Below are 15,399 nucleotides of genomic sequence, written 5' to 3'. Positions count from 1 at the left end.
TGGCCATGCTGTGTGGCATGAGGACTGTTAATTCCCTTCCCCCTGCACTGGAAGCATGGAGTCTTAACCACTGGACCACCAGGGAAGTCTCCATTTTTTTAATGTAAAAGAATCAGAAGCAATTTTTTCTTTTTTCTTTTTTTTTTGAGGATAGACGCCATGCTCTAGGTGCTAAAGAGAAAATCTTGATTTTGCTACCAGAGGAAAATAACTTATTGGTCACTCATGGTACAACACAGCTTTTCTGTGTTTGGAAAGTATTTTTTGCACGTGGGACAAGAATTTTATATACAGTTTTCTTGTAACTCTGCCACATGGGAAGATTTTAAAATTCAAAGGCAAATTGGCTTAATTCTCTACCAAAAAAAAGAGGAGATGCTTTTTAGTTTGGACATGGAAGCCTGGACTTTGGGGACAGACCTGCCTGTCCTTGGTTGGTGGTTCTGCCACTTACTAGGTGTGTAAATGAAGACATTTAAACACTCTGAGCCTCAGCTTTCTTATTTTTCATTTTATAAGAACAACTTTGTTGAGATATAGTTTACATTTCATAAAATTCACCCATTTAAAGTTTACAATTCAGTAGTTCTTAGTATATTCACAAGAATTGTGCAGCCATCACCACAGTCTAATTTTAGAGTATCTTCTTCTTCCTCAAAGGAATTCTGTATGGTCTATGGCTATACCACCCTGAACCCTCCCAATCTTGGAAGCTAAGCAGGGCTGGGCCTGGTTAGTACTTGGATGGGAGACATTCTGTACCTATAAACTATATTAATTGGATCATACATAATCCAGATTGTTGTTGCTGCTGCTGCTGCTGCTGCTAAGTTGCTTCAGTCATGTCCAACTCTTCCCGACCCCATGGACTGCAGCCTACCAGGCTCCTCCGTCCACGGGATTTTCTAGGCAAGAGTACTGGAGTGGGGTGCCATTGCCTTCTCTGAATGCGGATTGTTAACCACATATTTTGTACAATAGTTGCAGACCTCTCGAACACCATTTGATAACTCAAAAGAGTCTAGTAGTAACTTTCTTATTTTTAAAATGTAAATGAAAATGTGTATTGGGCAAGATGAGTATGAAGATTAGAGTTAACAGGAGAGGCATGTGGTAGAACCAATTGTTTTCATAGCTGATACTTACAAAACCCCAGCCAGGCACCTTGCTGAGAATGTTTTATGAATTTATCCACAGAATACAAAATCCTGTGAGGTAGGTGCTCTGATTACCATATTAACTTTACAGATGAGAAAATCAGGGCAGGAAGAGGCTGCCCACATTTGGGAACTGGTATAGCTGGTAAGGCTGGAATGGTTGCAGGGGAAAAAGGAGCAAATAGAATAAATAGATACTCTCTTTCAGAGTACAGGCAATGTGAGATTTGCAGGAGTATTTTTACCCAGCTCTTATCTTTAGGATAAGGCCACAGACCGGCCTGGGCCAGGCCAGCTCTCTGGGCAGGGTGCCTGCCTCAGCCTGGCTCAGGACCATGACACACACCTCACACCTGCAAGGACTCTTGCCATGACTCGAGTGGGCTTCAGTGCTGCCCAGAGACCCCAGCTTATGGGTCAACTTCCTTAAAAGGTAGGACAACCAGAGAAGCTCTTACACAAAGTATTCCTCCCTTTTACAGTGTCAGTCAGGCTGCTTTTCAGAGAGTATTAGGTAGGAACTTATAATATATGATCTGAAGAGCAGAGAAAGACCCCAGAAATCCTAACACCTCTCCTTCTAGCCTAGAAATCCACCATCTGCTGGGCAAGGTTGCCTTCCCTTCCTTGGCAGAGCCTCCACCATCAATGCTTTACCAATAAGTTCCTCCCTGCCTGGGGCCCCATGGCGCTGGGACCGAAAGGATGCTGGAGATGGGGGTGGGTGGGTGTCAGGGTCAGGTGGAGGAATCTACTGTACTGGGGGAGGGGGCTTGAGGCACCTTCCTGGGCCAGTCTGCACCTGCCAGTTTCACTGTTAGCTGGACCTGCCACTTACAACATAAAGAAATTCACATTGGGATGTCTTGGTGGTCCAGTGGCTAAGACTCTGTGCTCCCAACACAAGGGGACCTGGATCTGATCCCTGGTCGGGGAACATGTGGAAACTAAAGACCCTGCATGCCGCAACTAAAGATGCTGCCTGCCGCAACTAAGACCATGGGCAGCTAAATAAATACATAGATGCAAATAAATATTTAAAAAAGGAATTCATATTGTCATCTGACCCCTGCCATCTTCCCCCAACATGGACAGAAGTGAGGGATTTCTTTATGTGTAGATAATGTATGTGCAGATGTTTTAGGTGATCCTCGGTAATACTGAGCACCCTGTTTTTGTGCTTAAGCTAGCAGTGGCTGCTAATGGTTAACAGTCTAGAAGGATATAATGTGTAAGGCCACTGAACAGAGAGATACAGGGTCAGGCGTTAGCCTTATTACTTCCTTCAAAATACTGGGATGTTTTCAAGGAAGTTTATGAGTTGGGTGATAATTTAGATAATTTAATTAAAAGATTATAAATCATCTCATTATATTTTTTTTGGTCAAAATGGCCAGTATTTGAATTAGTATAAAATAACTCATGCTAATTCCCATGAAGGGAATTTCATGGACTGACACATATTACACTTGAAGAGCATCTGTGCTTTGTGCCCAGACACAAAGGCAGGGAACTTGACGTAGGACCACTAGGAGGTACTTGACAGCCATTGGTTTAAAAGTTAAATAATGCAGCAGAAAAATGTACCAAATTTTCTCGAATTCCAATTGTAGGTGCTTCAGTTTAACCAAGTTGGAGTCCACAGAGGCACCCCAGTGACCCCACGGAGCCTCAGCAGTTGTAATTTCTCACAGCAGATCCAGAGGGGCACCTATCCTGATGCTATTTTGCAGGTATCTGACTCATCCATTCCTAGTTCTTTTGTATTTTGTTTCCAGAAACTTCTTGTCTTAAAGTCACAATATTAGGGAAGGAACCTAGTACAACTTCCACCTTTCATAGGAAGAAAATTAAGACTCACAGTCCTTGAGTAAATATCTTACAGTCACTCTCATAGGGAAGGGCAGACCTGGGGTAGAATCCATGCTTTATGACTTCCAGGTCAAGACTGTTTGTAAATTCTGTCACATTACTCTGCCATTAGTTGGGTATGTATAATTCATTCTAAAGCCACGGTAGAGACTCCTACTATACAGATGTGTGAATGCAGATTTCCAGAGTAAGGGGTGACAAGTAATTGAGGAATGGAGGTGGCCAGGCCTGGTGACTTCAGAAGAGGTCACTGACCTTCATGTATCCTTTATCTCCTCTCTCCCTATCTATCTAGGGCTTCCCCAATGGCTCAGTGGTAAATAATCTGCCTGCAATGCAGGAGACGCAGGTTCAATCCCTGGATAAGATGATTCCCTGGAGAGGAAATGGCAACCCACTCCAGTATTCTTGCCTGAAAAATCCCATGGACAGAGAAGCTTGGCGGATTACAGTTCAAAGAGTCACAAAGAGTTGGACCCAACTGAGCAACTGATCACAAGCACACATCTATCTATCTATCTACCTACTGTCATCATTATCATCATCATCTACTATCTATCTATCTTCCTTCTCTCTCCCTATCTGTGGATCTATCATCATCATTATTAACAAAAGAACAACACCAATCTATCCACCTATTTATGATCATTATTGTGATCATCATCTACTCTCTATCTATCTACCATCCATTCATCTAGTCAATCTCAAGTTAGTATATTTTCCCAGTATTCCACTTCCTTAAACACTATTCAGCTACATTATAAGAGCCTGGTGTAGATGGGCTCCTACTGGTAAATAACTTCCACAATCACACTCTGATTTAGGTCCTCTCACAGGTTCCTTCTTAGGGATGCTGATGCTCCATCTCTCTGTCACTCAGGGAATTACAGACTCAAGATGATGAGAGGGCCTCTTCAAAAGGCGATTCTGCCAGGCCTGAGTGGACAGCTGATGGTCCATCTTCAGGGCTCTGACCTCAGCTTCACCCAGCCACTGCTGTGACTAAGCCCTGTGTCTGTCATCATGCTCGCAAACTTCAGGTTGGGGATTGGAATTCCCCTCGATTTTATGTTTTCTAAACTCCAGATTCCATTGCACAGACAACCCCTTAATTATGCCAAAGGACTTGTAGAAGTTATATAAACTTTTAAAAGAACATTTCTAAGGTAACATTTTAATATAATAAAAATTGCTTAGAGACTATAGCTTAGGTAAGTATCAAAGGAGCCTGACTTTTTCTAGGATCTCAGTTCTGTTACAGATAAATCCAATCCTATGGGCAGAGAAAAATCTGAAACAAGTCAAAAATTATCTGATAAGTTTTAATGTACTATATCCATATCAAAATTATTTCCTGAGTTACCTCTAAAGTGCCAGAAAAAAAAAGTATATTGTAATACAGCATTTTATTGATATCCTAGAAAAAATACTATTGCTTAAGAAATATCTTGTTTAGAAGTCCTGAGTTATATAAATTGAATCTCTCCTTTCCTTTTAAGGCACAAGCTGCGGGGGTAATCCATTCATCCTTCCATTCTCTCAGCAACACTATCAACGCGTCCATGGGGGAGTATTTATTGGAAAGTGCCAATAAACTGTTTGGAGAGAAATCTGCAAGATTCAAGGAAGTGAGTTAAACCTGCGATCTAAATGGCAGGGTCCCAAACTTGCAGGAAGATCACTTTCAAAGCTGTTTTCTCTGATTCATTCCCAGAGGGTGAGAATTCCACTCAGGCTCGCAAGGCTCCCCGAGGCCATGGGACACGATCCAACACAGGCATGCTTGTGTTCCCTCTGTGGGTGTTTCCTATTTCTACTGTAAAAACCCCACATGGAAAGTCACAAGTCAGGAGGTGCGCACACGTGCTCCCAGAACCACTAACCCCACGCCCAGCCTCTCCGTCTCCATTCAATGTTCATTGCGCAAAGTATGCAGGAGAACAAAGGCAGTCGGGACTGGATTGGGGGCGTCAAGAGAGCACATAATCAGCTCCCAGCCAACCTCCCCTGTACCCTGCTTCAGGCTCCCCAGTCTTGACAGGAAACCTGTAATTTACAAATACACCACAGATGGTTGGATATCCCGGAGGAGGGCATGGCAGCCCACTCCAGTATTCTTGGCTGGAGATTTCCATGGACAGAGGAGCCTAACGGGCTACAGTCCACGGGGTCACAAAGAGTTGGACACAACTGAGCAGCTAACACTTTCACTTTCACTTGTTGTGTGTATATTCTAAGTAATCTTGTCACTGTTTTTTCGCTTTAAAGGAATACATGCAACTCTCCAAGAGATATTACTCTACAGAACCGCAGGCAGTGGACTTCCTAGAATGTGCAGAAGATGCCAGAAAACAGATTAATTCCTGGGTCAAGACTCAGACCAAAGGTAAAACAAAGAAATAGTTTCTGCTCTTCTTTCCACGTAGAAAACTCTGATGTGTGTGTGTGTGTGTGTGTGCGTTTAAAATCCTTGAACTTAGCACTTACTCCTAATCTTAGTTATTTTGGCTAATGTAACCTGATTCTTGTTGAGCTTTGTGGTGTTTTAAGTGAGAAAAACGGAGAAGGCAATGGCACCCCACTCCAGTACTCTTGCCTGGAAAATCCCATGGACGAGGGAGCTTGGTGGGCTGGAGTCCATGGGGTCTCGAAGAGTCAGACACGACTGAGTGACTTCACTTTCAGTTTTCTCTTTCATGCATTGGAGAAGGAAATGGCAGCCCACTCCAGTGTTCTTGCCTGGAGAATCCCAGGGACCGGGGAGCCTGGTGGGGCTGCCGTCTGTGGGGTTGCACAGAGTCAGACACAACTGAAGCGACTTAGCAGCAGCAAGTGAGAAAAAAATAATCAAAGTCTACTAATAGAAGATATATATTCAGTAATCTGGTTCGGATTATTACTGAATAGAATATAAGAAGAGGCAGATCTTTTCTAATTTAGGAAATATCAGTATTGAAATAATTGTGACTTTATGTTCACTGCAAACAAAAACAAAGAAAAAAGGAACAATATTCAACTGAGTAATGTGAGAATATGGGCAATGGAAAAAGGAGGGATCACAAAAGTTTAGCTCTTTCTTCTGTTTCACCATCCAGAGTCAGTATGCTGTCCAGTTCTTTCAGTCCCTTCTTCATCTCCCGTTAACCATCTAAGCTACTTCTACCTGTATTACGCGTGTCCTCAGTTTCTAACTGCCTCATCCAAGATCCCACTATCTGTTCCTGGTGCAGCTGGGGTTTCCTCTTCTTCTGAGCCTTAGTCTAATTCTGGAATTCTTCAAATTAACGTTTAAAGAGTTTGATAACTTAATGCAGAAAACATATTTTCACGTATCTCCTATGCTTATTTATTTACTTTTAAATACATTTTTGGAGAAGGCGATGGCACCCCACTCCAGTACTCTTGCCTGGAAAATCCCATGGATGGAGGAGCCTGGTGGGCTGCAGTCTGTGGGATCGCTAGGAGTCAGACACGACTGAGCAACTTCACTTTCACTTTTCACTTGCATGCATTGAAGAAGGAAATGGCAACCCACTCCAGTGTTCTTGTCTGGAGAATCCCAGGGACTGTGGAGCCTGGTGGGCTGCCGTCTCTGGGGTCTCACAGAGTCGGACACGACTGAAGTGACTTACCAGCAGCAGCAGCAAATACATTTTTATTTGGCTGTGTTGGGTCACAGTTGTGGCATGTGAAATCTAGTTTCCTGACCAGGGATTGAACCTGGGCCCCCCAGCGTTGGCAGCATGGAATCTGAGCCACTGGACTACTAGGGAAGTCCCTGCCTCCTGTGTTTAAAACATTATTTCAAACCATAGTGCGCTGTCCTCGTTTCTTAGCTACCATAATAGAAAAAGCACTTGTATTAAGTTCTGTAGAATTGAAAAAAGAATTATTGTTCCTCTAAAAACAGTTGGCCTACTTTAGTTCTTCATTTCTAGGTTTTTAAATTACTGCTCTGAAAGATTGATGTACCACTGACAAAAAGGAAGCAGAGAAAGTGAAGATTTAACAAAAATGAAAGTCAAAGCAGATTGCAAAATCAAAGAGATGCATGAAAGCTTTGCTTTTTTAAGAACAGCAAGAATTTCTCTTCTTTCTAAGCATTTGTGGTGAATGGCTATAAATCAATCAGTGAAACTGCAAAAATGCCAAATAGTCATTTAGACTGATTGTTTTACCAATTTTTATAGTAATTTGAGAAAATTTTCTTTTTTCCTTGTTATGATCAAATATTATGTGTCACAAAGTTAAAGTCCCAGTAGATTTCCAAGTGGTAACCAGGAGTTTTAATTGCTAGGGGTTATACTGAATGACGGAGAAGGCACTGGCACCCCACTCCAGTACTCTTGCCTGGAAAATCCCATGGATGGAGGAGCCTGGAAGGCTGCAGTCCATGGGGTTGCTGAGGGTCGGACACAACTGAGTGACTTCACTTTCACTTTTCACTTTCATGCATCGGGGAAGGAAATGGTAACCCACTCCAGTGTTCTTGCCTGGAGAATCCCAGGGACAGGGAAGCCTGGTGGGCTGCCGTCTATGGGGTCGCACAGAGTTGGACACAACTGAAGTGACTTAGCATAGCATAGCAAGCATACTGAATGAAGATATTGAATAACTGTACTGAAACTGGTCAGACTACAGTGACCTTTTTGCTTCAGTCCTGTATCTGTCAGCAGAAATGGAAGACAGTGGAGTTCTGAGCAGCTCCCAAGCACTGTGACCTTGGAAGGATTACTAAGATCTCACTACGGTGTCCGTTTGTGTTGCTGTTCAGTTGCTAAGTCACGTCAAACTCTTTGCCGCCCCATGAACTGCAGCAAGCCAGGCTTCCCTGTCCCTCACTATCTCCTGCAGATTACTCAGACTCATGCCCATTGAGTCAGTGATGCCATAGAACCATCTCATCCTCTGTTGCTGCCTTCTCCTCTTGCTCTCAGTCTTTCCAGCATCAGGGTCTTTTCCAATGAGTTGACTCTTCCCAGCAGGTGGCCAAAGTATTGGAGCTTCAGCTTCAGTATCAGTCCTTCCAGCGAATATTCAAGGTTGATTTCCTATTTGTGTAAAATGACACTAGTAATACTCCCTTATTGGAATGGTTGTGAGGAGTAAATAGAATAATGTGGTTGAAATATTGCAGAGCAGGTATTCACTATAAATGGGCTGTTTCTTAAACCAACTTAAAAAAAAACCACACACTCAGATATTATCACTTCTGGGAACTTTCTTGGACTCAGTCATTCATTCCCTTCTCTGTGTTGTTACAGTTCTCTGCATTATTCAGCTCTCTTAATAGAACTCACCGCACTTTCTTTCCTGAATGATTTAGAATGTCTCTTCCAATATTCTAAGCCCGCCCCACCCCCAGGACAATTTTTCCTTTATTACTTCATGAATCTGTGCTATTCCTGATATAGGTGCAGCACAACTTCCAAAACACTGTGTTTGGATGAATCAATGAGTTAGACCTATGGGCTGTCTAGACCAGACCTAGAAGGGCCTACTGACACACAGGGAAATGCACTATTAAATGCCTTGGTAGAGTCAGTCGCTCAGTCGTGCCCGACTCTTTGTGATCCCATGGACTGTAGCTGGCCAGGCTCCTCTGCCCATGAAATTCTGCAGGCAAGAATACTGGAGTGGGTTGCAATTCTCTTCTCCAAGGGATCTTCACCATCCAGGGACTGAACTCGGGTCTTCTGCATTGCTGGCAGATTCTTTACTATCTGAGCCACTAGGGAAGCCCATTATATTCCTTGAGTCTCTTTTTCACTCCCATCTGAATGAACTAACTTCATATAACTATATAACTTTGAGAAAACAGTATAAAAGGAATTAAAAACTTTCTGGGACTTCTCTGGCAGTCCAGGGGTTAAGACTCTGTGCTCTCAAAGCAAGGGACGCAGGTTCAGTTTCTGGTCAGAGGAATAAGATCCTGCATGCAGCACAAAGAAAAAAAAATTAAAAGAAACTTAAAATTTTTTTCCCAAGTCTAATAGCAATTCTAAATCTTAATTACATTACTTCTTCATTTGCTTTTGAATTTTGCAAAACTGAAAAAGTTTTACTTATGTTTTAAATAAATTAAGAGAAAAATTTGAATGTGAATATCAACATCTCTGCAGAGTTTGATAAATGTGGATGCTAAGCTTGATGTTGACTCAAAAGATTCAAGAAATCATAATGACTTCATAATTGTTAATCATGAAACATAAGCATATATCATATTTTCTGTAGGCAAAATCCCAAACTTGTTACCTGAAGGTTCTGTTGATGCAGACACCAAGATGGTCCTGGTGAATGCTATCTACTTCAAAGGAAAATGGAAGACTCCATTTCAGAAGAAACTAAAGGGGCTTTATCCTTTCCATGTGAACTCGGTATGAGACAATGAAAATAAAACAGATTATCTTAATATATATTTTAGGGTCTTTGACAAAATAGAAAAAGAAAAATTGGGACCACTCATTGATATGATTTTCTATTAATAGTTATAAGTTATACACACTGGATAGTTGATTGACTTTTTCAGGTTACTGAATAGCACTTAGTAATTTTCTGAGAGGTCATATGAGTAATGGTAAAGACCATGGGCTTTATAATTACACAATCTTGGACTCATATGTAGGCTGTACCAACTATGATGTTAGTTGTGGTTCATATACTCCTTTTTTTGATCTGTGAAACTAGGATGATAATATCCAACTCAAAATGTTGTTGTAAAGATTCAAAGAGATTTTGCAGAGTACTTGACCCCTAGTAGGTCCTGAACAAATGTTTTAGTATTTAATTATAATTGTCCATCTTATTACTAATGGACATAATCTTGAAAAAACAAAATAGATCAGAATCACTGTGAGAGTATACAAATAATAAATTTTTATTTTTTAAAATATATTTTGATGTTTTTGACAAATTTCAAAACAAATTTTTAATTAAAAAATCTATTTCTTTAGCATGAAAGAAGAACCCATTCTCTTTTGTGTCTGATTGTAAATCTTTTGACATCTTACTATCAACTTTCATATTTTACTTTTTAATTACTTTAGACTCAGCACAAATCAGTAGAGATGATGTTCCTGCATGAAAAGCTAAACATTGGATACATAGCAGACCTGAAGGTCCAGATTCTAGAACTCCCATATGCTGGAGAGGTCAGTATGTTCCTGCTGCTTCCAGATGGAATTGCTGAATCCTCTACGGGCTTGGAGTTGGTAAGAATTCCAACTTCCGTTGTTTTAAACGCTGGGGCTAAACTCACCTTTGCACATGTCTGCTGCTGCTGTTGCTATTTAGTTGCTAAATCACGTCCGACTCTTTGAGACCCCCTGGACTTCAGCCCGCCATACTCCTCTGTCCCTGGGATTTCCCAGGCAAGATTACTGGAGCAGGTAGCCATTTCCTCTCCAGGGGATCTTCCTGACCCAAGGATCAAACCCACGTCTCCTGCATTGGCAGGTGGATTTTTTTTTATCACTGAGTCACCTGGGAAGCCCTTGCACATGCCCACATCTGAGGAAATGGTGTGCAGTTTGAATATGTGAACTTGTTTGAGACAAATTGTGCCAGGTTTCCCAGTAATTCAGAAGCCTTAAACACATCTCGTATATGCTATCTTCTTGGAAAATTTTTACCTATTAAATTTTAATATCACCTACTTTACTTTAATGTAGTAAAGTCATTGGTTGCCAGCATTAGAGGTTGTTGTCTTTCTCTGCTAAGCACTCAGTGGTTTTATGTTTTGGGTTCACAGCTGGAGAGTGAAATCACCCCTGACAAACTCAGCAAGTGGCTCAGCGAGGACACCACGGGTGAGGATGACGTGGAGGTGTACATCCCCAGGTTCAAACTGGAAGAGCGTTATGGACTCAAGACCATTCTCACGGGCATGGGCATGGGCAATGCCTTCAGCCAAGGCCGAGCCAATTTCTCAGGCATGTCAGAAAAGAATGACCTGTTTCTGTCTGAAGTGTTTCATCAAGCTTCTGTGGATGTGAACGAGGAGGGCACTGAGGCTGCTGCCGGCACTGGGGCCATCGTAACAGGGAGAACAGGCCACGGAGGTCCGCAGTTCGTGGCAGACCATCCTTTCCTCTTCTTTATTGTGCACAAGATAACCAAGAGCATTCTCTTTTGGGGTAGATTTGCATCACCCTAAATTGAAAGTTTCCGTTTCTGCACAGGAATTTATAATATGAGGTATAAGCCTCAGGATTTCTGCAAGTGCCAAATCTTTAGAGACCTCTGCATGTTTCTGCTTTTCTGAACTTCTATTACACACTAACTAGAAACAGACATAGCGTGACATCTGTCAAACATAACATTACCCGCCCCCTGCCATTAATCATTTGGCCTCCTAAAATGGGATGATATGTCATTAAGCTCTTTCTTACTCTCAGTTTATTTTATAGCATTAACTTTTACTGTATTATTTATTGTTTTATATACTTTTTTTTAAAATTATGGTCACTGTCTACTGAAGCCAGTTATCACTTATTTTTCTTTCTAAGGAAATATATATATTTGTGGGCTTCCCTGGTGGCTCAGAGGGTGAAGAATCCACCTGCAATGCAGGATACCTGAGTTCGATCCCTGGGTCGGGAAGATCCCCTGGAGAAGGGAATGGCTACCCACTTCAGTTTTCTTGCCTGGAGAATGCCATGGACAGAGGAGCCTAGTAGGCTACAGTCCATGGGGTTGCAACAAGTGAGACACGACTTAGTGGCTAAGCATGCAGGCATATGTATTTGTTCTTATAATTAAGGATAGTAGGTGGCCTTCCATGCCCTTTTGTAATAGAAACCTAGAAGAAAGCATTGAACAACAGGGAAATGTATATTGTGTGCATTTCTAGCATTATGTATCCCATACACGTGGCTGTAACTTACATAAGGTTGCAAAAATATAGAAAATAAACCTATTTTCACAAACCATTTGTTTGTTCACATTATATTAGGTCTTTAGATTATAAGATCTGGTTATCTTGTTTCTCAGAAATCAGGCATCACAGCTCATTTGTGAGAACCAAGTAAACAGAATAAGAGACCCAAGGGAATAAACAACTGCTTTGCAAGGGGCCCCAGTGTTGGGGTGGAATGGAGTTGTGTGAAAAATTGATTAGAACTGCTTTCTCACAGCAGCAAAAAGTATAGCAATTCAAAAGGATAGTTTGGGTCAGAGTCCTCTGGGGACCCCTGTGTTCAAACCAGGACATCAGGAATAAACACTGAGTCTAGTGGTGCAGACATAGCATCAAGGTCAACTCGCTGAGTGCATTGAGAGAGAGAGAGTTCAGAGGGGTAGAGAAGAGTTTGGCACAAGGGTGGAAGGAAAACATAAGCTGACTTCTTTTAAGTGTGTTTGCTTCAAATAGCACTGAATACTTCTGAGTGGATCAGCAGCACATAAAAACATAATTTAAGTCCTGAGAAATAAGGAAGATCTGAGGTTTAGGGAGTTTGACCTGGCTACAGAAGTGTGGCTGGTCCTGAAAATGCATTCCAGGCACTGCCCTCTTTATGATGAAATCCAGGGATGGGTGACCCACTGAAGCATCATGGCTAAAGAGGCAGCCTTATGACCTTGTCTTAACTGCACCTAAATCCCAGTTCAAACACTTATGAGTCTGCTAACCACAAGCTGGGAATGATGCTTCTTCCTGCTTCAGTTTTTTTTCAGTGTAAACTGCCGGGTCCCAGCCCCAGTGGATCCAGGGAATTCAAAGGGGAGACGGCTTTGGCGATCAGGATACTATAGAATTAAAGATATAAAGAGTGGTTAAATAAGGATAGCTCAGTGAGAAAATTCAGTGGAGAAAAGAGGCTGAATAACTTGGTTTACGTGGAAAGCTAATAAAATTCCAAAACAAGGAATTTTTGCATCACCTACATAGGCCACAGGTGTCCTCCTGTTCTCCTGAAGGAGAGGAGACACTAAGGCCTCCCCAGTCAGATCTTAGAAGCCCAGGCAAAATTAGTAGGCTTGACGAGCCTCCACACTCCAGATGGGAATTCAGCCAGAAGGTGAGAGAAAACAACCTGAGGAGACCAAGTTTCGGTGAAAAAGGCCCGCACTTTATTTTCCAAAGTAGTTTTTATACCTTAAGTTGTGCATAGAGGATAATGGGGGAAGGGGTAGAGTCACGCAAGGACAGCAGTCCTTGATTCCTATCGAAGCCAGGCTTTCAAACTTATCATATGCAAAAGTTTAGGTGATTCACATCATCTTCTGGCCAGGAGGCCTGTTAACACTTTATGATCCTTTCTTTAGAAAACTTATTTTTCTCTAAAGGTGATTATTCTGAAGTCAGGTGCCACCTTCCAAAAGCATTAGATAAAGTTGCATTCCTATAGGGCAAAGGTGTGGTGGGCTATAACAAGAAAAGAATTAACTCAAGGGCCCAAGGTTACAAACATTAAAGCTACTACTTACATTCCTATACACCAATTATATTAATCAATATACTCCCAGGGACACAGTAGGTAAGGGATATGGAAACTTAGCAGCAAATATTGGCCCAACAAGTGAAAAACACTTCACCAATACAATTTCTAATCAATCTTTTAACTGCTCAAAGGAATCTGTATTTAGACAGTTTAGAACATCTCATGCCTCTCACGGTTGGGAGGCTGTGAACAATCACATGTGGCCGGAAGATCCTGTTCAGGCAGGCTAGAGGACTTCCAAAGGAGTTTGTAAGTTGAAACACTCTTGTCACACCCAGGAACTGTATTAACTGGAGCTATAAGTTAACTCTTTTTCAGAGAGAGGTGGTGGGGGACAGCCCCCCGTAAAGTCAGAGGTGTAGGTGAGAGCACAAAGCAGAAAGTAGGCAGACTCTGGTTTTGGGGGCAGATGCTCGAGAATTTCCAGGGGGACTCCTGAGGCTCGATCCCGCCTTTGCGTATGCCCAGCCTCCTTCCTCATGACCTTTGCCACGGGCGGAGCTCCTCACGCTGGCTCCCGGCAGTGAACCAGAGAAAACAGTGCTTTTCTCATAAGGTTGTTCTGATGGTGGAATGAATTCATGCCTAACAAGAAGTTAAATGAATGCTTAGCACACACATTACTTAATAAATACTAGTGAGTATAATTATTTTCTTAGTCAGCAATAAAACTGTCTCACTGTCAGCTGGTCAAACATAGAGTCCCCCAAAATTATTCAGCTAATTCTTTAAGGCTTGAATTGTGATTTATTTCCTCTAAATAAGAAATTCTTAAAAATTAGAGGTTCTTCCTTGCTTTCTCCTACTTACTTTTAGATTCACTAAAAAAATGTATTTTACCAATTCATTCAGCAAGGTGATAAATAGCAACTTTCTGAATCATTGTGGGGTTGTGAGTCTTAAGATATATATGACCATCATTACTGAATTAGAGCATGAGCGTAGAATTTTAGGTTCAAAGTGTTCTTCACACTTTGTTGTTATTTGGTTGCTAAGTTGTGTCCAACTCTTTGTGACCCCATGGACTGTAGCATGCCAGGCTTCCCTGTCCTTCACTATCTCCCTGAGTTTGCTCAAATGCAAGTCCATTGAGTCAGTGATGCCATCCAACCATCTCATCCTCTGTCTTCCCCTTCTCCTCATGCCTTCATTCTTTCCCAGCATCAGAGACTTTTCTAATGAGTTGGCTTTTCCATCATGTGGCCAAAGTATTGGAGCTTCAGCTTTAGCATCAGTCCTTCCAATGAATATTCAGGGTTGATTTCCCTTAGGATTGACTGGTTTGATCTCCTTGTTGTGCAAGGGACTCTCAAGAGTCTTCTCCAGCACAATTCAAAAGCGTCAATTCTTCAGTGCTCAGCCTTCTTTATGGTCCAGCTCTCACATCCGTACCTGACTACTGGAAAAACCCTAACTTTGACTGTAGGGACTTGTGTGGGCAAAGTGATGTCTCTGTAGTTTTGCTTCTTGTAGTTTAAATTATTAAAATTTAATAGTTTTATTTTTATTTTTGATGCTGTTCTTGATATTTCATTGTATTAGGAGTCCTTTAAAATAGTTTCCAAAGTTTAGCTTATTTGTCAGGAGATGTTTTCCGTTTGGAAGCCTATGTCTTGGTTTAGTTCTGGGAAACTCTCAGCCACCACTAAGGCCTGAATATTTGTTATCCTCATTCAAACACAGACGTTGAAACCCTAATCCCTGATGTAATGTAGTCTGTAGGCTGGGCCTTTGCGGGATAATTGGGATTAGAATTGGTCATGAGGGTGAGTCAAGGATGTGATCAGTGTTCTTATGTAACCGGGAAGGGTTAATTTTGAATCCACAATGGATCTGCTCTGTGACTTTAACCCTTATCTTGCCAGTTTTGTTATTATAGGCATACATAGTGGTCAGCCTCAGGGAGATAACCTGACTCTGCTCACCTG

At 41.8% G+C, this 15,399-nt stretch overlaps 1 protein-coding gene across 1 annotated transcript in view; it reads left to right on the top strand.

The window, feature by feature from the left end:
* The window catches only part of SERPINB2 (serpin peptidase inhibitor, clade B (ovalbumin), member 2), a 17,835-nt gene extending 5,876 nt beyond the window's left edge, over positions 1–11,959 (top strand). Inside the window, exons 3-8 of the mRNA XM_010854729.1 lie at positions 2,771–2,890; positions 4,529–4,657; positions 5,298–5,415; positions 9,264–9,406; positions 10,076–10,240; positions 10,780–11,959. Coding sequence (XP_010853031.1) covers positions 2,771–2,890; positions 4,529–4,657; positions 5,298–5,415; positions 9,264–9,406; positions 10,076–10,240; positions 10,780–11,184 — 1,080 coding nt within the window. The 3' untranslated portion in view covers positions 11,185–11,959. The remainder of the gene's footprint in view (positions 1–2,770; positions 2,891–4,528; positions 4,658–5,297; positions 5,416–9,263; positions 9,407–10,075; positions 10,241–10,779) is intronic.
* Positions 11,960–15,399: the final 3,440 nt, after the last annotated feature.

This window comes from Bison bison, unplaced genomic scaffold (genome assembly GCF_000754665.1).
Source record: "Bison bison bison isolate TAMUID 2011002044 unplaced genomic scaffold, Bison_UMD1.0 scf7180017864349, whole genome shotgun sequence".
Lineage (NCBI taxonomy): Eukaryota > Metazoa > Chordata > Mammalia > Artiodactyla > Bovidae > Bison > Bison bison.
The sequence above is the reverse complement of the archived record's forward strand: the minus strand, read 5'-3'. Positions and strand labels throughout refer to the sequence as shown.